Here is a 25,123-nt window from a genome sequence, read left to right as displayed (position 1 = left end):
TTCACCTAATTCAGTACTTACTGCAGATAGAGAGCAGAGGTCCTAATCCTGGCCTTTCCTAACCCAGATAGGATCTTCACACTCCCCATTTAGTTGTTCTAATCTTCCTCCTGTCCTCCAGCCCCACTGCCTTCCTGGCTCCACTTCAGGGGGCTTTGGAAGAGAGATAGCTCAACTTCTTTTGGCCAACCCCAGAGCTTTCAAGAGATAAAAGACCACCTCCCCTTTCTCCATACACATGCATTACCCCTCCTTGGAAGCCCAGAGAAAAAAGGGGGCTGTGGAAGGAGCCAGCTGACCAGCTGGTCACCATGGCAACTGGGCCTGTTTCCTGAAGATGAGTCTGGCTGGAGTGGGCAGAGATGGGGAGTGGGAGCGTGACAAAGGGAACCAGAAAACAAGAGAGAGAAGAGGACCTTGGAGAAGACTGGGTGGGACTGAGGGAATGAAGACAGGACCTGGATCATGCTGTGACTTGAGTCAAAGTCCCCAGGTCATCTTTCCAGATGACACTGCCATGATCCTTGTCCCCATTCCTAAATTGTACTGAGAAGGGCTTCCTATTGGAGTGCAGACTAGGTGCTGGAAGCAGTCAGTGACTCAATGCTGACCTCATGTGGCCAGAAAAGGGGCTGCCACATACGTGTTAGGATTTAGAGCCAGACACGGGTAGGTTTCTGCTAGGTTAATGGGGTAGGTTTTTCCTTAAAATCAGCCTCTGGGTATAACAGAGGTGCTCACTGCACACCCTTGAGTTCTTGTGTCCTTGGAAAGGGCTCGGATGCTCCCAACTTCTTAGACCTTCATGAAGGAAAGAAAGTCACTGAAAACATTGTTTGTTTGTTTGTTTGTATTTGGCTGCACCTGCACCGGGGCTTAGTTGTGGCATGCAGGATCTAGTTCCTTGACAAGGAATCGAACTTGAGCCCCTGAACTGGCAGCTCAAAGTCTTAACCTTTGGACTACCAGGGAAGTCCCTCACTGAAAACATTTTTAAAGTTGTGTATCAGGAACAGGAAAACACAGCTCTACACTTTCAGATTGTTTGACCTTGGGCAAGTCAAGTCACCTTTCTGGGCCTCAGCTTCCCAGCTTTAAAATGGAGATGATTTTGAAGTGGTTAAGGTTTGTATTTTTGCTCCAGCCTTTGAGATTGGGAGAGGAACAGGTCAGGGGAGGAAGTTGAGGATGTCTGAAGTCACAGTGACCCCAAGGGAAGGAGATGCCTCATTTTCCTTGGGCTTTCCCCTCATGGCTCTTCACCCTCTCATGCTCAAAACATCCTCCCCACTCCAGCCTTCAGTGGGGGATGGAGACCAGTGGGTCACCTCCTCCCATCTGTCCTCCCATCTCCCTTCTCCCTCCACTCACCCCCTTCCCAGAGACTAGGTACTTCTTCCCAGCCCTCTTCCCTTCCCATTTCCAAATCAAATGGAACCCCCTCTACCGCTCACCCCATTGGGTAGTTGGCCCCATGTTGTACCCCTCCAGCATCCTGTTCTCACTCCTATCTTAGCCCAATCACTCTGTGTTGTAACTGCTAGGGGACTTTGAAGGCTGGAACCATGGGACAGGTTTTTTGTTTGTTTGTTTGTTTGTTTGGAGCGGGACGGGGGATGGTAGTTGTTGGTTATTACTGTTACTGTGAGCCTCCGTTTTGCTCCCAACAGAGAGAACAATGTCAGGCATATAGAAGAAGCTCCTTATGTGTCTATCAAATGGATGAATAAAATGAGGTTTCATGGGGAGGGTGGGAGGGAAACTGGTTAGTAGCTGCGTGTTCACACCCCAGCTTCCTTCCTTCAAAGCCAGAATTGGGAAAGGGAGATGTTTTCTTGGGGGTGATTTTTCTAAGAGCATTTCTGGAACTTGGGGTAGGGGATAAATCTTGGGCAGCTGATCCCACATGGGTGGGATTTGCCTACAGCCTCCTGAGGCTAGGCCCAGGGAAAATAGGGATGGGGAAGGGGAAAAGATGTCCTGGTATTAGGGCTGAGGCTGCCAAGGGGACCTCAGCAGAGTGCTGCCCAGAATGTCTGGGGCCTCCCCATCCTGGCCCCGCCATGAGGAACTACACTTGCCCAACCAGATGCTGTTACTGTCTGAGACCAGAATTTCATCCCTGTGAGGAATGACCACTCTGCTTTTTTAGACCACAGTCTTTTCAACAGAAAAACCACTTGCGAAAAGCACATCCTCATGTCCAATTCTATGTGATCTGAAAAACTGACACAGGAGACTCTGTATCCAGAACCCAAAGGGAGAACTCCTTTAAAGACATGGGTGTCCCCTTTGTCTCCGGGAAAAGCAAGAGAAATTGAGAGTAGTGGGCCGGGGACAGGTAGCAACGCTTCCCCGTCCCACCTCCCACCTGCCCTCCCCAGAAGACGCCCAGCTTGTGCAGATGATTAACATATGTTCCTCTTAAACGAAAGAATAAATGAATGGGAAAATGAATGAAGAAAACAGAGGAAGTGAAGGAAGGAAAGAAAGAATGCATGGAATTAATACATGGAATGAAGGGAGGGGGAAAGAGTGAATGAATGGACGATTGGATGAATGAATGAATGGGTGAGTTAACGCAAGAGTGAGTCAGGACCGGGGAACCCCTGACTCGGAGCCAAAGCAGAGGGCGGGGTAAGGGGGATTCCGAAGGGCGGGGCCTCCGTCCGGAAGCGCGGCGCCTGCCGGGGACGGGGCCTGAGGGCGGGGCGAGCGAGCGCGTCTCACTGGGCTGCCCAGCTGCCCCGAGTAGCGGCTGCCGCGGACCCCGCCGCCGCTCCGAACCTCGTCCACGCTTCTCGCCGAGCCCCTCAGGGCCCCCCCGCAGCCCGGGAAGGAGGCCATTTCGGGTCCCTCACCCGCTCTGTGAGGCGGACCTGCAACCCGGAAAGGCGGCGAGGAGTCGGATCCTGCTGGGACCGGGCCCGGCGGGCCGGCGCCGCGGGGATGTCGGAGGCGCGGAAGGGGCCGGACGAGACCGATGAAAGCCAGTATGACTCGGGCATCGAGTCTCTGCGCTCCCTGCGCTCCCTGCCCGAGTCCACCCCGCGCCCAGCCTCGGGGCCCTCAGACGGCGGGGGCCCCCAGCCCTGGATTCATTCTCCGGGAACCGCCAAGGAGCCAGAGGAGAAGGAAGACACGGACGGGGAGCGGGCTGACTCCACCTACGGCTCCTCATCACTCACCGAGCCCCTGTCCTTGTCGGGAGACCCCAGGACCGAGGACGCAGTTCCAGACTCACCGCTCCCCGTCGCCGGGGCGCTGAGCCCTCAGCAGCTGGAAGCACTCACGTACATTTCCGAGGACGGAGACACGTGAGTATGGGGGCTAGGCTAAGAGAGGACCCCTTCCTCCCTCCCGATGCCAACTCGGGGCCTTCCCCAGGAGCCGCAACAGGCCGGGCATTCCCTATGTGGGGATCCCTAAAGGCACCAGCTCTGGAAGGGGCGGTCCCCACTCTCTCTTTCAAACTGAACTCTCAACCCACTTTTGAGCTGTAGCCAGACCCAGTCCAGAGGACCTGGCATCCTCTGTCTGCCCCACCTTTTGGCAGGGCCCTTACCAGGCACCTGGAACCCCAGCTAGCATCTTGGAAATCTACCAGTAACCCATCCCGGGGAAGAGAAAATTCCCCTGACCAGCCCAGTTTTGTTTTGTTTTGTTTTGTTTTTCTCGCTGGAGGACAGGGCATCCTTGTTTGCTTAATATCTGGGATTCCCGGCCTCTGACCTCAGAATGCCCTGTCTCAAAGAACAAGAGGGGCCAGTGACAGGCTGCCAGTGGGCCCAGGAAGCTAGGGTCCGAGGTGCTGCCAGGGGTGCATGGCTGAGGCTGGCCTGTGGAGTAAGTAAGCCAGGCTGGGGCACTCTTGCCCTGGTTACTCCAGCTAACTTCCTCCTCTGTTGAGAAAGGGGAAGTGAGGGCTAGAGTCAGCCTTACCGACACTCTCCACCTCCTGAGCCCTGCAAATCCCCCTCACTGTCCTGTGTGACCCCTTCACTTCATCCTTCCTCCTCAGGCCCAGGTGGAGCTTGGTGGAGACTGGGCCCGGGCAGGGCCGGGGGGAGGGGTGGTCAGAGAGGCAGGTGAAGTAAGAGGCAGTTGTGTGGTAGGGGCTGGCCAGGTGAGGATTTGCCCCTCAGGAAGAAAAGATGGACAAGAGAGGGGGTGGCTGGGATTTGGGGATGGGAAACAGAGTGGAGGGGGGCTGAGGTCCTGGATCTGGGCTGCTGGAATGAACTGGGAGGAGAAGGCAGGAGCCATCTGTCTTGATCTGCTTTTTTGGAGATGCAAAGGTCCTGGGTGGCCTCTGACAGAGACACACTCTGGACCCACTGGGTGACCCTAGGCCTTTTTGTCCTCTGTGCCTAGAGATCACCAGCCCTCAGGCCCACAACCAAGATTGTGCGGGCTCCGTGCAGAATACCTGTGGTTGACCTTTGACCCAGGGAGTGGAGGCTTCGGCCCTGCCCCTCTTGCTTAGCCTCTCAGCCCCAGCTTTAATCGCCTCTAGTTAGAGACAGATGTGGAATCTAGACCTGGTGCTGGGGGGGAGGGAGGTGTCAAGACCCCCCAGGGGGTTCCCTGAGAGGAGCGGCGCTTTCTTCCCTCCGGAGGTGTCTGGGCTGTGGACATATGGAAATGGGAAGAGGAAGTGGGAGGAGGGAGACTGAGGGAGAGAGGGAGGTGGCTGCAGGAATGTGACCAGAGAGCAGGCCCTGGCCGAGGGGATTTCCAGCGCGGTTCCTCCCTCCCTCCCTCCGTCACTCTCTCCTGGGCCTCGCCAGCCACCAAAGCCCGCCCCCCCTCCTGCCCCAAGCAGCCCCCTCCCCAGCCCAGACGGGTCTTTCAGCCAGGCTTCCCCCTGACGAATGCCCCAGCAGCTGCCCGCCCCGGCCTAGACCCTCTGGCTCTGGCTTTCATTTTCCCCACCTGACGTGGGGAAACCCCAGGGCTGGAACTTCCCCTCCTGGCCGCCCCAGGTTAAGCCTCTTTATCCCCCACCCCAGGCACACATTTTCTGCACTGCACAGTCCTCCCCGCAGAGGCACACACAGGAGTGGGGCCCCAGCTCAGGCCCCGGCCCGGCCCTGCAGAATGGCCTCTGGCTGTCCCGTGGAGGGCAGCAGGGTGGGGTGCTGCCCTGTCTCCTTGCTCCTCTTCCAAGAGCTTCTGTCTCCTCTCTTTTGGGAGGTGTTCATGAGGGGACAGAGGGTGACCCCACCCCTGCCCTCTCTGCCCTCCCCATTGAGGGGGGCAGAGGTGGGGAGCCCAGCCCTGGAAACCACCTCTGTGCTACCCCAGCGGCTTTCAGTTTGGCTTTGAGCTGCAGCTGCCTGGTGGGGGCCCCAGGGGGCCAGGGGGGAGCGGGGTGTAGGCAGGGTGGACAGGAAGGACCTTGTCCCGTCAGCACCCTGCCCACATTCTCACTCAGCCAAGGCCCTCCCAAAGGCCAGAGATGGGAACTTGGAGCTTCCACCCTCAGGATCCTGGCTTCCCGCAGCAACCCTCACTTCCTGGCCCAAACTCTCACTTCCTGCACCTACCCTCTGGGTGGCAACTTAGACATTGATGTGTTCCATCTAACCCCAGAACCCCAGCCCACTCTGTCTGGCCTGAGCCCTGACCCCAAACCTTGCCTCTGCCTCCCAGGCTGATCCACCTGGCAGTGATTCACGAGGCCCCCGCCGTGCTGCTGTATTGCCTGGCTCTGCTGCCCCAGGAAGTCTTGGACATTCAGAACAACCTTTACCAGGTGGGTGGAGATGGTGGGCTCAGCCCAGATACCTATGTCTGCCCCAGCAGCCATCCCCAGCCACCAGACAGCATCCTTTGGCTGCTCCCTCAGGGAACCATATGCCAGACACTGGGCAAGAAGCTGAGGACAGAGAGAGAGTAGGAATCAGACCCTGCCCACAAGGTGCTCGAGCCTGGGCTAGAGGACTCGTGTCAACACGTAATGACACAGCACGGTGACGAGAGTCGTGATAGAGACACATGCCGGCTGCTGTGGGAACCACTGTCTGTGGGAAGCAGCCAGGGAAGGTGTTAGTACAGGACATGATGTCTGCAGGGAGCATTCAAGGAGGAGTGTGCCGGGCAGAGCCTGCCCGATGCCTCTGTCGCCTCCCTCTGAGACCTCAGCCCCTCACCTAGGATAACAGGCCTCCCCAGAGGATGAGAAGCTAGATTCTGCTCCCACCCCATCACCATCACGCCCTGTCCCTCCCTGCCCCGGCTCTGCCCTTTCTCCAGGGTAGGGGGGACAGGGGCGGTGCTAAGGGGACTTCAAGAATAGCAGAGGGCCACTTGCCTTACCCTACCTCCAGAATTGGGGCCCCGAGAGTTTGATAGGGGACAACAGAAGGAAGACCAGAGCCATAGCCTTTATAGGCAGTCCTCAGAGAAGGGGCTGGCTGCTGGCAATTCCCATGCCCACCCCAGCAGGTTCCCAGAGGTTGCAGCACGTTGCAGCCACCCTGTGACCCTCTCTTTGTGCCTGCAGACAGCACTTCATTTGGCTGTACATCTGGACCAGCCAGGTGCAGTTCGGGCCCTGGTGCTGAAGGGGGCCAGCCGGGTGCTGCAGGACCGACATGGTGACACAGCCCTGCATGTAGCCTGCCAGCGCCAACACCTGGCCTGTGCCCGCTGCCTACTGGAGGGGCAGCCAGAGCCGGGCAGAGGACCACCTCACTCTTTGGACCTCCAGCTGCAAAACTGGCAAGGTACAGGTGGCCTCAAGGCCCATGGGAGGAGGAGGGGACAGGAGACAGGGACCTCACTTTCAGGGAAGGGAGGGCCACAGCTTGTCTATTGATGCAGCTCCAGTTCTAAGCACACAGGTACTCAGAATACCTTTGTTGAATGAAGGAGTGAATTAATGAATGGATTCTGGTTAGAATTTATGGAGAACCTACTATATGCTAAGCAGAAGAGCTCAACTTTGCCTTCAAGATGTACAGTTTGGGGGGCTTCCCTAGTGGCTCAGTGGTAAAGAATCCACCTGCCAGTGCAGGAGACACGGGTTCAATCCCTGATCCAGGAAGATCCCCTATGTTGTGGAGCAACTAAGCCCAAGCGCAACTACTGAGACTGTGCTTTAGAGCCTGGGAACTGCAACTGTTGAGCCCACGTGCCACAGCTACCGAGGTCCGGGCGCCCTAGAGCCTGTGCTCCGCAGCAAGAGAAGCCACCACGGTAAGAAGCCGTAGAAGCCACCACGGTAAGAAGCCGTAGAAGCCACCACGGTAAGAAGCCGTAGCACTGGAACTAGCAGAGCAACGCCTGTTGACCACAACTAGAGAAAAGCCCGTGCAGCAACGAAGACCCCAGCACAGCCAAAAACAAATCAATAAATACAATTATAAAAAAAAAGAAAAAAGATATTCAGTTCGACAGAGATGAGATGAACTCATTAATTCATTCAACAAAAATGTACTGAGAACTTTCTCTGTACCAGACATTATTGTAGGAGCCAGACTTGCGTCTGTGAGCAAAACAAGATAATGTCTGAGGCAAACAATGAGCATAAGAAGTGAGTTCTCTGGCAGGTTAACAGGCAGTCACTGCTGTGGGGACGGGAGAGCTACGTGAGGGGACTGAAGTGGGGGTGGGGCTTGATGGGATTTTTAGTCTTTGTGCTAGCTCCTTGCTGGCCCGGGTGCCCCTCTTCTTAAAAAACTCGATGCAAATTCACATCCTTCATCTCTTTCAAGTCTCTGCTCAAATGTCCCTGCTCCATGAGGGTCTCCCTGACCACTCTGTTTTAAAACGAACTAATGAATTAGTTCATTAATTCATTCATTAATTCAGGGGCTGGGGGCCTGAGGATCCCTAGAGCTCTGAGGAAGGTGACTTTTAGAAGGGGCCTGAAGGCAGGTAGAGTTTTACAAAAAGACTGTGTGTGTGTGCACGGACAGGGGAGGCAGCATGTGGTGGGGGAGGGTGTGTGTATGGGGGGTGTCACTCAGCAACCTGACTCCCGAAGCGTGAAAGTTTCAATAACATGACTGAAAAGGTGGAAACTTTGAGTTCCTTTCCCCCCAGACTTTTGAGGGGTTTTTTGGGTTTGTGTTTTAACAGTCTTGTGATCAGGGGCACTGAGTAGGCAGGGACGGGGCGGGGGGGTCCCTTGGGGTTGAGGAGTAAGGGAGGTCCCTGAAGAAAGGGAGAGCGAGCTGGTAGATGCAACCCCCATCCTCACCCCATCTCAGGTCTGGCCTGTCTCCACATCGCCACCCTGCAGAGGAACCGGCCACTCATGGAACTGCTGCTTCAGAACGGAGCTGACATTGATGTGCAGGTGAGGTGACCCATCAGAGAGCTGCCGGGCCCAGGGCCCAGGCACAGGGCCCCTCTTCTTAGAGGCATGCCTCCTCTGAGGGCCTTGGCTGACATCCTTCTCTCCCCCAGGAGGGCACGAGCGGGAAGACAGCGCTGCACCTGGCCGTGGAGACCCAGGAGCGGGGTCTGGTGCAATTCCTCCTCCAGGCGGGGGCCCGGGTGGACGCCCGCATGCTCAATGGGTGCACGCCTCTGCACCTGGCGGCGGGCCGGGGCCTCAGCGGCATCTCGTCCACCCTGTGCGAGGCAGGTGCCGACTCCCTGCTGCGAAACGTGGAGGATGAGACTCCCCAGGACCTGGCTGAGGACGTAAGAGGCGGACACTCAGCTCTGCTGTCCAGGGCCTCCCACATCCCTAGTGGAGACAGGAGCTAGCACAGCTGAAAGGGCCAAGGAGTTAGGAGCCTGGGGTTGTAATCCACGACTCTGCCACTCTCTCAACCTGTGTTCTCAGGACCCCGGGCCCGAACTTGGGACTCCTGCAGGAGCCATGCAGCTAAAGCGGGCTGGGTGTGGACAGCCAGGTGCTAGGGCCTGCGGGAAACCAGACAGTCTTTTGTCTGAGGGTCACTTGCTCTACTCAGCTTCACCAGGTTCTTGCAGAGGAGGAAGACGGACCCAGTATTTCCAGATCTTGGATTTTTTTTTTTAAGAGAGATGAAACCTAGATTTTCTGTAGAGTCTTTCCCATTTTTAAATATGTGATGTAAAAAGAAATTCAAAATGTTTTGTGAGTGCCCTTTCCCACCCTCCACTCCCAAAACGAAAGCAAAAACAGCCCCCAGTTGCCCTGAGGGACCACTGTTTTGGGGATTAGTAGGAAGATTTGCTCCCTGATGTCCTTCAGGGATCACTTGGTGGGGATTAAAGGGCCTAATGGGTCTCCCAGCTCCCGCCTCTGTCCACGGGCCCTAATCTTGCTTCTCTCCATTCCTTTCCTCAGCCCTTTGCCCTGTTGCCCTTCGACGACCTGAAGATCTCTGGGAAGCCACTGCTGTGTGCTGACTGAAGCCGGGACAGGCTCTCGGACCCCGGATGCTCCCCCTCTTCCCATCTGGAAGCTGGAGACACAGCTGCTGCAGTCTGGGCCCAGGCCGTGTGTCCTGGGAACTGCTAAGGCCAGAGCCTGGGGCCAGCACAGTCCTGAGCTGAGAGGAACCATCCCAAGTGAGAGAGCCAGTCTGGAAGGAAGAGCTTCGGAGTGGATAGAAGATTCCTCAAAGCCCCAGGCAGTGTGGGCGAAGCCTGTTGACCTCTGTCGAAGATGGTGGGGCTCATCTCTTCCCACATGGGGTCAGCCTGAAGCTGCCAGCCAGTTAAGACAACATGGACTCTCCCAAATGAGGAGAGATACTGAACTGTGAGTGAGCAGGGCTCTGGAAGGGTTCCAGCTCTCTGCCAAGGAGGACTCTGAAACACTGTTGCTCAAAGACTTCACACAGAAGGCCCTGAACTTCTGGGGAAGGGGAAGTTCAATAACATGACACTAAAACGGCAGAGACTTTTAACTCCCACCCCCACCCCCAGTTGTTTTGCGTGTGCCTGCGTGCGTGCCTGTGTGCACTGGGGATTTCTAGACAGACCTGTCCTGTGACCTTGTGGTGACGGCAGAGAGAAGGAAATTGGTACTTGAGCAGTGTAGGGCCTTGCCAGGGAGGGTAGGGAGGCTGGTGGTCCTCAGGCCTCTCTGTCCAGACCACACTCTTGCCCTTTCTGTGGAAATGCAGAGGATGGAGGAAGAGAAAGAGGAGTGAGAAGATGCAAGTGGGAGGCCTCATCACGGCCCTGGAAGAGCCTGGGGAGAAGGGCTAGCCTGTGAAGAGTACACGAGGGAGCGTGGCTTTGTATGTTTTTTCCTCTCATTCCACATATGTTTGAGGCATCTATTAGGTCAGGTCTGTGTTGTGATAGAATTTGGGGAATAAAGCAGTACAGTTTCTGACCATTTAGAGATTATAGTCTAGTGAGTGAGACAGATTTTTATGTTTAAAATCATAAACATCTAAATAAATATGTAATTGCAAGTTGCAATGGAAGGAAAAGCTCGTGGGAGGGAGAACGATGGACTGGGTGGAGGGCCATACTTGGTGGTCAGGGAAGGCCTGGGTAGGGGACACGTCCTCTGTTGCTCGGTCATGTCCGACTGTGACCCCATGTACTGTAGTCCACCAGTCTCCTTTCCATGGGATTCTCCAGGCAAGAATGCTGGAGTGGATTGTCATTTCCTCCTCCAGGGGATCTTCCTGAGCCAGGGATCGAACCTGCATCTCCTGTGTCTCGACTTGCATTGGCATGTGGGTTCTTTACCACTGAGCCACCTGGGAAGCTTAAGGAGGGGACAGGGAGAGCTTCCCTGGGGAAAGGTTTTTTGGTGATTTAGTAGAACTGGGAGCAGGCCAGTAGGAATCTGCAGGGAATGGATGAGTGGCCGAGGTACACGGGGGACAGGTCATGCACATCCTCAAAGGTCATGGGGATAGGGGGGACAGAACTGCTAGCCCAAGCCCCCAAACCAAGTAGACATCTTCCTGCCAGAAAACGGGGAAGCGGTAACATAAGGGGGATGTTAAAACGGTAACATAACGGGAATATACTTGGAATGCAGAACCTCCATATCCGCGTCCCTAGGACGGCAGTGGTCACCGCCACCTCCAGACCGGTGGACAGGGCTGCGGGCGATAACGAAGCGGAGGCGGCACCGGGCTGGAGCTACCGCTTCCCCAGCGACACAGCAGCCGGGCTCCCGCGCGCTGAGCCGCGGCTCCCGCCGGGCCGCGAGGGGGCGCTATGGCACAGCGGCGGCCCAGGGCGCTGCGTGGTCACGGCCGGGGGCGGAGTGGGGGCCGCGGGAGGGAGGCGGGAAGAGCGTTGCACTTCCGCTGGCCGGTGGCTCCTGGAGGCCACAGTGGGAGCGGAGGGAGCGCGCGGCCCGGGGCCCCGCAGTCCCCGGCCCCCCTCCGCCCCACGCAGCCGGGACCATGGACCCCAGGTGGGGACTAGGGGGTGGGGGGAGCGGCGAGCCCACGTGACCGAGCCCCGCGACACGTGACCGCCGCTCCTCCGAGCGCGCGGGGGGCCGGGCGGGGTCTCGGCTCCCGGGCCGGTGGCCGGCCTAGAGCCGCCCGGAGCCTGCGCGGGTGGGGATGCGCCGTGGCCTTGTGCTCCTCGGGGGCTCCAGGAGGATCGGGAGAGAAGTCGCGGGAGGGACCCTGGAGCTTCGGGAGCCCCGAGGGCGGGGTTGGAGGGCGCCGCGCCTCCAACCGGAGCGGCCGGCGGGCGCTGGAGGGAACAGAGGGAACCTGTGTGGCCGGAGGGGCGGGTCCGCTCTTGGGGACAGAGGGAGCCCAGCCTGGCTCGCGCCGCCCCCCCCCCCCCCACCCGCCCCAGGAGAGAGAGAGGCTCTTTGTCCGTGCTGGGCTGCAGCTGAGGGGGGCGGGGAGGAGGCTCCGGGCCCTTCTCCAGTGTCGTCCCCTCAGGAGGGCCCAGAGGGTGAGGAGCTGTACTCTGATCTTTCTGTCCGCCGTGCCCGCAGGTGGTGGGCAGTGGTGGTGCTGGCTGCGCTCCCCTCCCTGGGGGCAGGTGGGGAGAAGAACCTCGAAGCCCCTCCGGAGTCGTGGACTCAGCTCTGGTTCTTCCGCTTTTTGGTGAACGCGGCTGGCTATGCAAGCTTTATGGTGCCTGGCTACCTGCTGGTGCAGTACTTCAGGCGGAAGAACTACCTGGAAACAGGTGTGTGGGGACAGGGTGGGGGAAGTGTGCTTACTCTAGATTAAAAATTAGGAGAGTTGGCCGGCGGTGCAAAGGGGATGTGCTTTGGCAAGCGCGGCAGGGCGGGCTGGCAGCAGTGGGGAAGGTGAAGTGCTGGGAAAGCTTCGGTTTCACCTTATGTACTTTCTCCAGGTAGGGGTCTCTGCTTCCCCCTGGTGAAAACTTGTGTGTTTGGCAATGAGCCCAAGGCCCCGGATGAGGTTCCCCTGGCTGCCCGGGCAGAACCAGCGGAGACCAGTCCCACTTGGCAGGCCCTGAAGCTGCTGTTCTGTGCCTCGGGGCTCCAGGTAGGTAGGTGGGCTCTGCTGCTTTCCCTGGGTGAGGTCCCCGAGGAGCCAGCGCTCTCACCCCACCAGTCCCAACAGTTTGCTGGTGGCTGTGTTGTGTGTTCTCCCAGAGGCATACCATCATCTTAGGGGTGGTTGGAGGAAGCACGGTCTTTTCTTTCCTCCTCTCTCTACCCTCCGTGATTTCTCCCTTCCTCTTGTAAATATACCGTAAATGGACTGATAAAATTTTCAGCCTTCCCCCACTACTGCATGTGAGGGGGACACTAATCCCACGGCATGTTGGAGTGGGCACTTCTGTTTCCATTATGCTAAGTTGAACTCACGGGTGTCCGATCTTCGTTAAGAAGTGTAGACCCCCAGAATTGGTTGAAAATAGAAAAGAAAATACTTGGATGGAGTCAGCTCTGACATACCCTACTCTGGGGACAAACAGGGTCTGGTCAGTCTTAAAGCATTAGTCATTGTGTTTCACACACACTTGATTCTCAACAAGGTGAGTCCAGGTTTGGGAGAGAAGAGGCAAGTAACTTGTAGTTACTACAGAGAGCTATCTGTCCATTTTAAAATTCTCAACATCATCCTGAGAGAGGAGGAGGTTGTCAGGATGCTTTGGGGCCTGCCTGCTGTTTCCTTCTCTTGAGTATCTTCTCCGCTGTCTCTGCCCTGCCCCATCAAGGTGTCTTATCTGACGTGGGGAGTGCTGCAGGAAAGAGTGATGACCCGCAGCTATGGGGCCACGGCCACGTCACCAGGCGAGCGCTTCTCGGACTCTCAGTTCCTGGTGCTCATGAACCGCATCCTGGCCCTGATGGTGGCTGGCGTCTACTGCATCTTATGCAAGCAGCCCCGACATGGGGCACCCATGTACCGGTACTCCTTTGCCAGCCTGTCGAATGTGCTCAGCAGCTGGTGCCAATACGAAGCTCTCAAGTTCGTCAGCTTCCCCACCCAGGTGCTGGCCAAGGCCTCCAAGGTGATCCCCGTTATGCTGATGGGAAAATTGGTGTCTCGGCGCAGCTATGAGCACTGGGAATATCTGACGGCTGGCCTCATCTCCATCGGGGTCAGCATGTTCCTGCTGTCCAGCGGACCGGAGCCCCACAGCTCCCCGGCCACCACGCTCTCAGGCCTCATCCTGTTGGCAGGCTACATTGCTTTCGACAGCTTCACCTCCAACTGGCAGGACGCCCTGTTCGCCTATAAGATGTCGTCGGTGCAGATGATGTTTGGGGTCAATCTCTTCTCCTGCCTCTTCACGGTGGGCTCCCTGCTGGAGCAGGGGGCCCTCCTGGAGGGCATCCGCTTCATGGGGCGACACAGCGAGTTTGCAGCACACACCCTGCTGCTCTCCATCTGCTCTGCGTGTGGCCAGCTCTTCATCTTCTACACCATCGGGCAGTTTGGGGCTGCCGTCTTCACCATCATCATGACCCTCCGCCAGGCCTTCGCCATCCTCCTTTCCTGCCTCCTCTACGGCCACACTGTCACTGTGGTGGGGGGCCTGGGAGTGGCTGTGGTCTTTGCTGCCCTCCTGCTCCGGGTCTACGCCCGGGGCCGTCTAAAGCAGCGGGGAAAGAAGGCCATGCCAGTCGAGTCATCTGTGCAGAAGGTTTGAGGGCCCAAGGGATGACTGGGACCCGCTCACTGTACCAGTTTTCCTCTCCTACTGTCTCTCCTTGGAGGCAGCTGGCTCCCGGGCAAAATGCAGGTTTCTCGACCAGCGCTGCAGCAGGGGGCAGGGAGCCCAGGAGGCGGCCTTCCCTGTTGCCTTAAGTCACCCAGCCTCCAGTGGGCAGGACTCTCCCCAGGGTGGAGAGAACGGTGGGGGACTGAGAAGGTGGAGGCGCCTTCCGAAGCCCCTCCCTCCTCCGGTTCGCGAAGTCTTGCCTTGGAGGCTGTGCTGGTGCCCCACCTGTGCTTGTCCCCTACCTTGACTACTACCCTTTCAGACTCTGAGACATGCGTTTCTTCCTCTGGTGAGAGAAGCACAAGTGTAGGCTCCCGAGGCTGCTTTCCCAGGAGAGAAAGTGAACGATGGTGCTGTGCTGGGCGAGGGGTTGGGAATCCTGCCCAGCACCACCAGCCCCCTGCTCCTGGATCCCTAGGCTCTGCCCTGTGAACCAGTTGCAGGTTTTGGTACTTTGGAAATATAACTCTTGCTCTTATTTTATTAAATTAAATTGCTGCAGTGGGTTTGGTCCTGTGTTTTGGTTGACTAAGTACATTCAACTTCAGATACTTCCATTAGCTCAGAACAGCCTACAATCTGTTTTACAAGTGTCAAATGTTTAACTTGTTTAAATACTGAAAGTGAAAAAAACACAGTGGTTGTTAACATGTACCATTTCTTTGTCCTTGTTTGTGGCCTGGTGGCTGACTGGAAACTGCAGCTCAATGCCCAGCAACACCAGTGAAGCTACCTCATACGTCAGCCCAGGGAAAGATCAAAACTCAGAAAGTACTGAATGTATGCTTTTGTACTACCATAGTAAACTCAAATTTTGAGTGGAAAATCGTCTGTATGTGCTAAGCTTAGGAAAGGGACTTTTGAAAGTCTGTGCAAAGTTGCTTCAGTTGTGTTCAATTCTTTGTGACCCTAGGGACCATAGCCCGCCAGGTTCCTCTGTCCATGTGATTCTCCAAGCAGCAATACTGGAGTGGGTGGCCACTCCCTCCTCCAGGGCATCTTCCCGACCCGGGATTGGATTCACGTTTCTTACCGTCTCCTGCATTGGCAGGTGGGTTCTTTACCACTACACCACTTACCTTCAGTGTTTATCATTATTTTGAAAAAATTGTAGCTAATTCACAATGTTAATTTCTGCTGTACAGCAGTGATTGTTTTACAGTATTTTTCCCCATTATGGTTTATAAGATACTGAATGTAGTTCTCTGTAGGACTGCTTTCTACATAGGAATACTTAGGCCAGCTGACCATAATGCCCCACTCAACCACCAGTCTGTTGTTCATGACTTGATTCAGAGATTGATGTATTTTCCACACATATCCCACATAGGTGGTTATCAAGTGGTATGTCCTCCCTATTCGTATAACCTCCAGTGGCATCCATGTTGCTGCAGATGGCATCACTTCATTGCCAGTGGCCGAGTAGCGTTTCACTGTATGTGTACACCTTCCTTACCAGTGACCGTGTGTCCATTCTTGACTACTGTCCATAGCGCTGCGGTGAACACAGAGGTGTAGGTTTTTATTTGATGTTTTCTCTGGATGTTACGTCCAGGAGTGGGATTGCCTGTTTTAGTTTTCTGAGGAACGTCTTCCACTGTGGCTGCACCAACTTTGGACCAAGACAACCCAGTCCCACCTGTAGCGTAGGAAGGGCCCCTTTTCTCCACACCCTCTCCAGCATGTTACTGCAGCTTTTAAATGATGGCCATTCGGACCCATCTGTGGTAGTACATCATTTTGTTTTACATTTCTCAAATTAGCATCTTGAACATCTTTTCATGCATCTACTGGCCACCTATGTCTTAAGAGAAATGTCTATTTAGTTCTTTGCCTGTTTTTTGACTGGAGTTGAATGAGCTATTTTGGAAATTTAGCTTATGTCTGTTGCATCATTTGCAATTATTTTCTCCCACTTTATGTCTCATTTTGTTTTTATGACTTCTAAATTTACTGGTGATAGTTTTAATATCTTCCTATGTACCATAACTGGGCTTCCCTGGTGGCTCAGCTGATAAAAAGAATCTGCATATAATGCAGGAGACCTGGGTTGGGAAGATCCCCTGGAGACGGGGACGGCTACCCACTCCAATGGGGTCTCAGGAGTCAGACAAAACTGAGTGGACATGGCTGAACAACTCTTTCACTTTATGTACCATGTTATCTACTCAGAATAATTTGTAAAGGGATACATATAACTCCGAAGGCAGCACTGTATATACTTAAATCTACGAGAGCAGAACTGTGTAAAAAACCTGCATCTTCTTTATTTTTAATACTTTAATTTCAGAACAAAATAAACAAAAAAAACACAACACACAACATTCAAACCCCATGTCAAACGTGGAGAGAGAGAGGGCTTGAGGTCCATGTATCCTGCCTTAGAAGGACAGAAATAAAACCACTAGACATCAGCAGAGGAAACCATGTGGGCCAGGGCCACTGGGGCTGCTGCTGCAGGAGCCATGGGGACACTATACAGAGGGAGCAGTCTGCAGGTAGAAACTCCTAATCTACTTCTTCCATGCGAGAGGCGTCCTCGTCACCCTCAAGGGGGGGAATCTCATCAGGAACAGCAGCACTGGGCTCCTCTGCCGTCACCTCATCTTCATCAATGCCTAAGAGCAGGAAAGAAACCACTTGAGATATGCCCCAAAAGCGTTCAAACGCGCCCGACACACCTTGCTGCTTGAGAGCACAAGGGCACTCACCCAGGCCGAGCTTTATCATGCGGTAGATGCGGTTGGAGTGGGTCTGGGGATCCTCAAGCGAGAAGCCAGAGGAGAGCAGTGCAGTTTCGAACAGCAGCACCACCAGGTCCTTGACGGCCTTGTCGTTTTTGTCCGCCTCTGCCTTCTGCCGCAGGGTCTCCACGATGGGGTGGTCAGGGTTGATCTCCAGATGCTTTTTGGCCATCATGTAGCCCATGGTCGAGTTGTCCCGAAGCGCCTGGGCTTTCATGATGCGCTCCATGTTGGCGGTCCAGCCGTAGGTGCTGGTCACGATGCAGCAGGGTGACGACACAAGCCTGTTGGAGATCGTCACCTGAGGGCAGTCAGAAAAACTCATTATATTTCCAATTACCACCTCAAGGCAAAGATGCTTCTGTCCACTTTTTGGAGAAAAGATGCCTCATCTTTGCTAAGCTCTATAGAAATACCAACCTTGGAATAAAAAGTAGGAGGGCACTAAACAAATTAGGCTGCCTAAACCACTAACTGTAGCAGCCAAAGATGGAAGGAAACCACTCTGAAGGCATCTCTAACAAGGTAACTTAGTTTCATAATGGCTTACCTTCTCCACCTTCTTATCCAGGATCTCCTTCATGAGTTTGCAGAGGTTCTCAAACTTTGCCTTGCTCTCCTCCATCTTCTTCTTCTCCTCCTCATCCTCGGGCAGCTCCAGGCCCTCCTTGGTCACAGAGACTAGACTCTTCCCATCAAACTCCTTGAGCTGCTGTACACAGTACTCATCGATGGGCTCTGTCATGTACACCACCTCAAAGCCCCGCTTCCGCACGCGCTCCACAAATGCAGAGTTGGCAACCTGCTCTTTGCTCTCACCTGTAGGGTTACTCAGTGTGACTCCAGGGCCAAAATGCCTCATCCTGCCAGTTCCCCAGGACCCTTGAGTGTTCTCCCCACACCTCTAAAAAAAGGCTTTGATCAGACCCAGGTTCCAACGCACCAGTGATGTAATAGATGGACTTCTGCGTCTCCTTCATGCGAGACACATATTCTGAGAGAGAAGTCATCTCGTCTCCAGACTGGGACGTGTGATAGCGCAGCAGCTCAGAAAGGCGTCGCCGGTTAGTGGAGTCCTCATGGATTCCAAGCTTTATGGGTAGCGGAAAAAAATCATTTTGTTAGGAAATAACTTCTTCTCCTCTAACCGAATGAAAAAAACCCATTATTAAGCAAGTACTTGCTGCTTACCTTCAGGTTTTTAGAGAACGCCTCATAGAATTTCTTATAGTTCTCCTTGTCTTCTGCTAGCTCAGAGAAGAGCTCAAGGCACTTCTTAACAATGTTCTTACGAATAACCTTCAAAATTTTGCTCTGCTGGAGCATTTCTCGGGAGATGTTCAGGGGGAGGTCTTCAGAGTCAACCACCCCACGGATGAAGTCTGAAATCAAAATATGGAAGCTGGGTTTTAAAGATACAGGAGTCGCCGGGATAAAGATAAAAGATATATAAGGTCATCTGGATTCAACAGAAGGACCGATTTTCTCACCAAACTTTCACTTGTTGTGCTGCAGAGGATCCTTAATCTAAGATAAAGACTCCAGTCCCCCTGAGAACACTGAAACGAACTACATTAGGGCAAAAAGATACTCACTGAGATATTCCGGAATCAACTCATCACAGCTGTCCATGATGAACACACGGCGGACATACAGTTTGATGTTGTTCTTTTTCTTTTTGTTCTCGAAGAGGTCAAAAGGAGCCCGACGGGGGATGAACAGCAGTGCTCTGAATTCCAGTTGACCTTCTACAGAGAAGTGCTGAAAGAAATCCAAGATAAGCCAACTATGTACTTAAGAGTGGCTTCTGGTCCCAATACCAAAATGTCCAGTTATTTGAAACAAAAACCTTCTTATCCCTGTAGAGAAAATTTAAGCCCTAATGCCCTAAGTGAATCTAACTACAAGCACTGTATAACCTTTGGGTCAAAGACTCCAGGTGGGTAAAGCCTCCAGAGACAGGTCACAGGGGAAGATGTCATTTCTCCGCCCTGGAAGGGTCCATTTGCAAATAAACTCAGCATTCACAGTTCCCAGCTACCAACCAGTTGGGTAAGTTCCATTTGTCCGTATCAGCGCTTCCTATTGAGCCAACAAGCAAGACTTCTTACCTTCACTGCCAAGTGATCTTCCCAGTCATTGGTAAGACTCTTGTAGAACTCTCCATATTCCTCCTGGGTGATGTCATCAGGGTTCCTGGTCCAAATGGGCTTGGTCTTGTTCAGTTCTTCCTGATCAATGTACTTCTCCTTTATCTTCTTTGTCTTCTTTTTCTTATCTTTGCCACTATCATCCTCCTCGTCTGAGCCCACATCTTCAATCTTAGGCTTCTCTTCATCATCTTTATCTTCCTCTTCTTTCTCACCTTTCTCTTCTTCAGCCTCATCATCACTGATTTCCTTCTCACGTTCTTTCTCCAGCTAGAAGGATCAAAGATGACAGTTTCAGAGTGCAAAAAAAAAAAAAACACAAAAAAACCCCAAAGTCCATGCAATTCTCTAAAGCAGCAGTTACCTGCACTTGAGTTACCAGTCCATACTCACATAAAGTGTGATGGGATAGCCTATGAACTGAGAGTGCTTCTTCACCACTTCTTTGACCCGCCTCTCTTCCAAGTACTCTGTCTGGTCTTCCTTCAGGTGGAGAATCACTTTGGTACCGCGGCCAATAGGCTCACCTAGAAAAAATTAATCAGAACAATATAAAAAACTAAATAAACACAGAACTATAACTGCTTTACACATACAATACTCAAGATCTTCATTACTGTTTCCCCAGAATTCTAATCCAGACACCTTAACAGGAAAGCCAACTTACCATGGTCAGCACGGACAGTGAAGGAACCTCCAGCAGAAGACTCCCAAGCATACTGTTCATCATCGTTATGCTTTGTGATCACAACCACTTTCTCTGCCACTAGGTAGGCAGAGTAGAAGCCCACACCAAATTGCCCAATCATGGAGATGTCTGCACCAGCCTGCCAAAAAGTTTAAAATAGTCAAACTCAAGTTTCAAAGAAATGGCAAAGCAAACACCAATAATATAAATGGGCTGTGCCTAACCAACCACGTACCTGAAGAGCCTCCATAAACGCTTTAGTGCCAGACTTGGCAATGGTTCCCAAATTATTTACAAGATCAGCTTTGGTCATGCCAATGCCTGTGTCTACCAGAGTCAGAGTACGCTCCTGGGGGTTTGGGATGATGTCAATTTTCAGCTCTTTACCACTGTCCAATTTGGAAGGGTCTGTCAGGCTCTCATAGCGAATCTTGTCTAAGGCCTGAAAGTACAAAATTGCAGTTTTACAATTCTGCTTTTTCAAAACCCATCTCACCCAAAAGAAAGTTTTTTAAACTCCCCAAATACCCTAATTCTGATTACTCCTTTAGCTTGTAGGTTGAGAATGACATCCAGTGGGTTACAGTATCCTATCTATCCACAGAGAGCAAGACAGTACTTTTTGGAATGGCAGTTAAATTTATATCACCTTTATCAGCCAAACCACCCCACTTTCCCTCTCTTAGAATACTTGAGAAACAAAAAACCAACGTCAATGAAGACATTCAGGGCACTCACATCAGAAGCATTACTGATCAACTCCCGAAGAAAAATTTCCTTGTTGGAATAGAAGGTGTTGATAATAAGAGACATGAGTTGGGCAATTTCTGCCTGGAAGGCAAATGTCTCCACCTCCTCCTCTCCATGGTGCACTTCCTCAGGCATCTAAAATAAAAAGGCAAGAATTTAAGACTCCTCAAGTTCACCCTCAGCCACAATACACATGAAGAGACTCTATTCATACTGTTTTGAGCTGGGTACTAAGACTGGAAAATCCTCCCCTCTATCAATTTCAGGCAGCACCCTTAGAAACAATGGGGCGAGGGACGCGCTGACACATTGAACAAATTGCATTAATGTTTCTTATAAGGTATTTTGAAGCCAAACTCCTGTTAAGTGAATCATAGATCAGCACAATCTAGTTTGTTAGGCATTCCAATCCAGGTATCTCGAAAACGAGGTAAATTCACACATATTTAAATACGCAGATTACTGACTATAGTTCCACCTTCAAGGTTAACAGGTTTCACATTAAAGGGCAATGATTTAAAACTATCCTCCCATTAGGTAACTCAAAGGAGATAATATGGTACTGCTGCCTCCCGTAGTAGGGACAGCTAACTCGAGATTGGCGGGATGCCTACCCAGGTGGGCTATAAAGACAAAGAACAGATAAAGAAAGGGCTCCATCGTGACCCCTCTGCACACGTGACTGACGCTCAAGACCAAACCAAACACTAAGATGGTGCCCTTAGTCTGCCGGGACGACTCTCGTCACGGCTGGACATGCGTCGACCATGCGAGGAGGGGGCGCCACCGCGCAGCCTCCCTTGGCCCCAACATCCGGGCACCAGGGCGGGGCGCCGGGCTCCAGAAGCTTCCAGAACAATCTCAGCTCTCGGAGAGGGGCGGGGGAAAGGACGTGCCCACGAATACCAGAGCCTGCCCCCTCCGCTCGCCAGCCCCTCCTCCACCGAGACGAAGGAAAGATCTAGAAGGATGGAGGAAGCAAGATATACGCCGCCGGCGACCGAAAACGGAGCTCTTCGCAGACCCTCACGGAAAAGCCCCGAACAAAAGGACTTTAAAAAAACTGCGTCCGATAGAACAAGTGGCAAAACCTGGTCATGACCAGCCTTGCTGAGTCACAGCGGGCGCGCCCACCCACCCCGCTCGGGGACCCTCCGGCGCCCCGTAGCCGCGTCCGGAAGTGGAGAGGCAAGCATGGCAGCGTCCCGGGCCGGCGCGGCCACCACGTGCAGTGCCTACCCCGCGCCCCATTCTGCGGCCCCACAAAACAACGCTTAATATCTGCGGAAAAGCAGCCCCGCCGCCAACCACAGAAAAGAGTCTAAACTCAAGAGCTCGCTCCCAGCCCTCCCCCAAGAGAAGAAATGGGAGCGCTACGCCAGAATCCGCCCCAATACGAGATGTAGGTCTCGGAAAGGACGCGTAGACCGAAAGCAACGCGAAAGAACAAGATAACCTGAAAAGCCCACATGAGATCGAAGCCTTACCTTTAAGGATAAGAATCACAGGTACTAGAGAACACCAAGCGGGCAATGGCTGCCTCGGGCTCACGCGCCGCAAGAAGGCTGCGCGGGGGTGACTCAAGAGAACGGCTGTGTGCCCCCAATCGGCTTATATAAGACGAAGCACCACCCAGCTGCCCGCCCCCGGATCCCTCCGCCTTAAAGGAGGATGCCTGTCGGCCGCGCACCTGCCGCCGCCCGCCCGCCCACCTTGACGTCACGGTCCAAAATAGGGGAGGGGACCGTGAAAGGCGGGAGCCGCCGGCCCTGAGAGTACACGTATTTACTCATGTTCACAGCCCCGTCTCCGCGCTCCTAAAACAGGACACCATCAGAAACATATGTTGGGAGTCCTCATATAACATAAACGGTGGAACTAGAGGCGAGGATTCCCCACTGATCTCTGTAAAAACCTGCAGGGCAGGCGTCTCCACTCCCGAGAGTCCCAGCCTCGGGACTAAGGTCCAAGCCTAAACAGGGGTCACCCACTCCCCTCTACGCTCCGCGGCTCGACCTCCTCATTAGAAGCTGCCCTACAGATACTCCAATTGCCTGATACGGGAAAGGGGTCTTTTCCGCGAGCGTTGCGGAATTAAAGAGGTCCCACTTCGTGGGCATACCCGCAATACAGGCCCTCCCGGGGGCGGGCCAGCGTTTCGCCGCAAGGCGTGGCTCCGGCTGCGGGTCGGGCGCTGGCTCCAGCCGGCGAGGGGACTCTTTGCCTGCACACGCGGCGGAAGGAGCCAGGGCGGCGGTGCTGCGACACTTCCAGCAGCTTCCAGACCGGCCAGGGCGGCCCTGCCCCGCCCCTTCCCTCGAGGCCCCGCCCCTCCCTCTGCGGCCTGGGCTGTGCCTCTGCGGCGGCTCCGCCCCGCAACCGCACTGCTGGGATCCTGGGGGCCAAGTGGGCTATACCCTCATTTCCTCCAGGAAACTGCAGAGGGGGCGCATTACCCTACCCGCCAGGCCCAGCTAGCCCGGCACTGCGTCCGGGGTGGGGTGGAGCGGGGATTACCCCACTTCTCCCCCTTTCGATCACACAGCACACCGGCCGGTGGGGCGGCTCTGAGGGTACCGCCTTCAGGGAGCAGACTCTGGGGATGGGGTCGCTTACCCGACGGACCGCTCCCACCCTCCACCCCCAGTTTCTGCAGCCGCCCACAGGTGAGGGAGCGCAGAGACTTGCATATCGAGTTGTTTCTCAGTCTGGCTTCCTTGTTCTTTTTTTCCCACCCTTTTCCCTCCTCCTGCAGCTGCCTAGATCTGGGAAGTCGGGTCTCCCAGGAGCCTCAAGGCCATGGGCCTGCCCAGGGAGTGCCAGAGGGCCAGGGACGCCCTCCTCTGATGTCTCTGCCCCGTTTGCGTGCCCTCCAGCTGGTGAGCTGGCCTTACTTTTCCAAGGCCTTATTTCTGAAGCCTCCTTTACGCAGATCCCCTCCAGAAGAGAATGGCCCCTCCCTACGCTGTGACTTTGTGGATGTCCAGCAACTCCCTTCGTGGCCTGCTTTGTCGGTCCCTGGCATCCTGGGGAGAAGTTCCCCCACCACCCACCCGCGGACCTCCCTCAGCAGCCCTGGTGCCCAGTCTCATTCTTTCACATTTTCTTTGTTCATACGTTGAGTTCCAGGGAACAAAGGACCCTTCCTTCCCTTCTCCTTGGCCCACACTCCAGACCTCAACAGCTCCGCCCCCATTACCTCAATTTCATCTCTCCATAGACTTCTACTTCTCTTCATTATGGTCTGGGATAAGCCTGTGGCTGGGAGAAGTCAGTGAGTGTGGGAAGGGGCGTGGGCGCTGCTGCTAGGAGGGGGCCCTGGCTGCTCTGTTCCTGATGGAAACCTCAAACCAGGAGCATCACCCCCACCAGTGCACCTGCCCTTCCTATGTACAGAAGGGGTTAGTTAATTAAGCACCTGCTCCCTGGTTCACAACAGCATTCACAGTATTTCACAGTCCTGTTTAGAGGTGGGAGTGAGTCTGCACACCTAGAAAGTGGGAGAGGAAGGCTTTAGTGAGTACCCCTGGGTGGGTCAGCTCAGAGCCTTTGCTCCACTAACTCCTGTGCCCCCTGCTGCAGAAGTCCAGTAGTGCGGATGCTGTTTCTCAAACTTAAGCCGGAAGCAGAACAAATATCACTCCTGTGGGCCAGTGTGGGGAGCAAAAATTCCTCAGGGGGTTCCTAATGGGAAAATCTCAAGTCTCAACACCAGCACAGAAATTCTAATTTCTCTTTTGGAAGCCTCCCAGGATGACCTCTCCAGCTCACCGACACTCACTAAGCCCCACTTGTAAGCCTTGCCTTACCACATGGAGATGTGGAAACAAGACAAGAAGCCGTCAGCCCACTGGGGGGAGCTGCAGCAGACCAGTTGTGAATCAGAGCAGCTAGAAGCAGGGGAGAAACCTCAGAGTTCCCAGCTCAGCCTGGGGAAGGTGGCTGGCACAGGTCTACCCCTAGCAAAGGGAAAGCATGGGGAAGGCACAGCCCTGACAGAAGGACCAGGAACCCTCAAGGGAGGCAAAGTAAAAGTGAAAGAAAGTGAAGTTGCTCAGTTGTGTCCCACTCTTTGCTACCTCATAGCCCACCAGGCTCCTCTGTCCATGGGATTCTCCAGGCAAGAATAGTGGAGTGGGTTGCCATTTCCTTCGCCAGGGGATCTTCCCAACCCAGGGATCGAACCCAGGTCTCCCGCATTGCAGGCAGACGCTCTACCATCTGAGCCCAGGGCTACCAGGGAAGCCCGGGGAGGCAGGGGTCACTGAAAGTGGCCCGGCAGGCAGGAATCAGGTCACATAGGGTCACAATGCCATGCTAAGTAGTTCTGACCTTAACTTAGGGTCAGGGAAGCCACTGAAGGCTGTTAAAGATGACTTGACCACCCCCCACCCCCCATCCCCAGAAGTCTATTCTCAGCAGCTTTTGCAATCCTTGATGTTCCCAAGATACCCTTTATTTCCAACCAGGCCTCAGAGACCCAGCCTCACCTTCTGCTGCCTGGAGGGCCGCCAGATGAAGCAAGGACCGACAAACTGCAGCCCTCAGCCAGTGGTCTTATCACTTGCTTCTGTATGGCCTGTGAATAAGAATGGTTTTTATGTTGTTTAATGGTTGAAAAAATCAAAGAAAGATAGTATTTTGGCATGTGAAAAGTATGTGTGGACTTTCTTGGTGGTCCAGTGGCTAAGACTCTG

The 25,123-nt window shown here is 54.1% G+C and overlaps 3 protein-coding genes across 4 annotated transcripts; 2 read left to right on the top strand and 1 right to left on the bottom strand.

The window, feature by feature from the left end:
- The first annotated feature begins 2,713 nt into the window (after positions 1-2,713).
- Positions 2,714-10,380, top strand: NFKBIE (NFKB inhibitor epsilon). Its single transcript, XM_019986265.2, has 6 exons — positions 2,714-3,317; positions 5,656-5,758; positions 6,509-6,731; positions 8,220-8,308; positions 8,419-8,658; positions 9,293-10,380. The coding sequence occupies exons 1-6, from the start codon at positions 2,950-2,952 to the stop codon at positions 9,356-9,358; spliced, it is 1,089 nt and encodes a 362-aa protein (XP_019841824.1). The 5' UTR covers positions 2,714-2,949; the 3' UTR covers positions 9,359-10,380.
- An 821-nt stretch (positions 10,381-11,201) lies between these two features.
- On the top strand, positions 11,202-14,595 carry SLC35B2 (solute carrier family 35 member B2). 2 transcript variants are annotated; one of them, XM_019985892.2, is made up of 4 exons: positions 11,202-11,338; positions 11,882-12,078; positions 12,250-12,404; positions 13,084-14,595. In XM_019985892.2, the coding sequence occupies exons 1-4, from the start codon at positions 11,328-11,330 to the stop codon at positions 14,020-14,022; spliced, it is 1,302 nt and encodes a 433-aa protein (XP_019841451.2). In that variant the 5' UTR covers positions 11,202-11,327; the 3' UTR covers positions 14,023-14,595. The 2 variants fall into 2 exon arrangements, with proteins under 2 accessions (XP_019841451.2, XP_019841452.2); XM_019985893.2 differs by lacking the exon at positions 11,202-11,338 and adding an exon at positions 11,403-11,486.
- Positions 14,596-16,337: 1,742 nt separating this feature from the next.
- Positions 16,338-22,071, bottom strand: HSP90AB1 (heat shock protein 90 alpha family class B member 1). Its single transcript, XM_019985891.2, has 12 exons — positions 21,914-22,071; positions 20,415-20,561; positions 19,912-20,118; positions 19,656-19,815; positions 19,382-19,515; positions 18,950-19,258; positions 18,434-18,599; positions 18,030-18,220; positions 17,782-17,929; positions 17,389-17,657; positions 16,806-17,139; positions 16,338-16,712 (listed from the first exon to the last, which is right to left on the bottom strand). The coding sequence occupies exons 2-12, from the start codon at positions 20,559-20,561 to the stop codon at positions 16,603-16,605; spliced, it is 2,175 nt and encodes a 724-aa protein (XP_019841450.1). The 5' UTR covers positions 21,914-22,071; the 3' UTR covers positions 16,338-16,602.
- Positions 22,072-25,123: the final 3,052 nt, after the last annotated feature.

The sequence above is a fragment of the Bos indicus genome, chromosome 23 (assembly GCF_029378745.1).
Source record: "Bos indicus isolate NIAB-ARS_2022 breed Sahiwal x Tharparkar chromosome 23, NIAB-ARS_B.indTharparkar_mat_pri_1.0, whole genome shotgun sequence".
Lineage (NCBI taxonomy): Eukaryota > Metazoa > Chordata > Mammalia > Artiodactyla > Bovidae > Bos > Bos indicus.
Note: the sequence above shows the minus strand (reverse complement) of the source record. Positions and strands in the feature narration are given on the sequence as shown.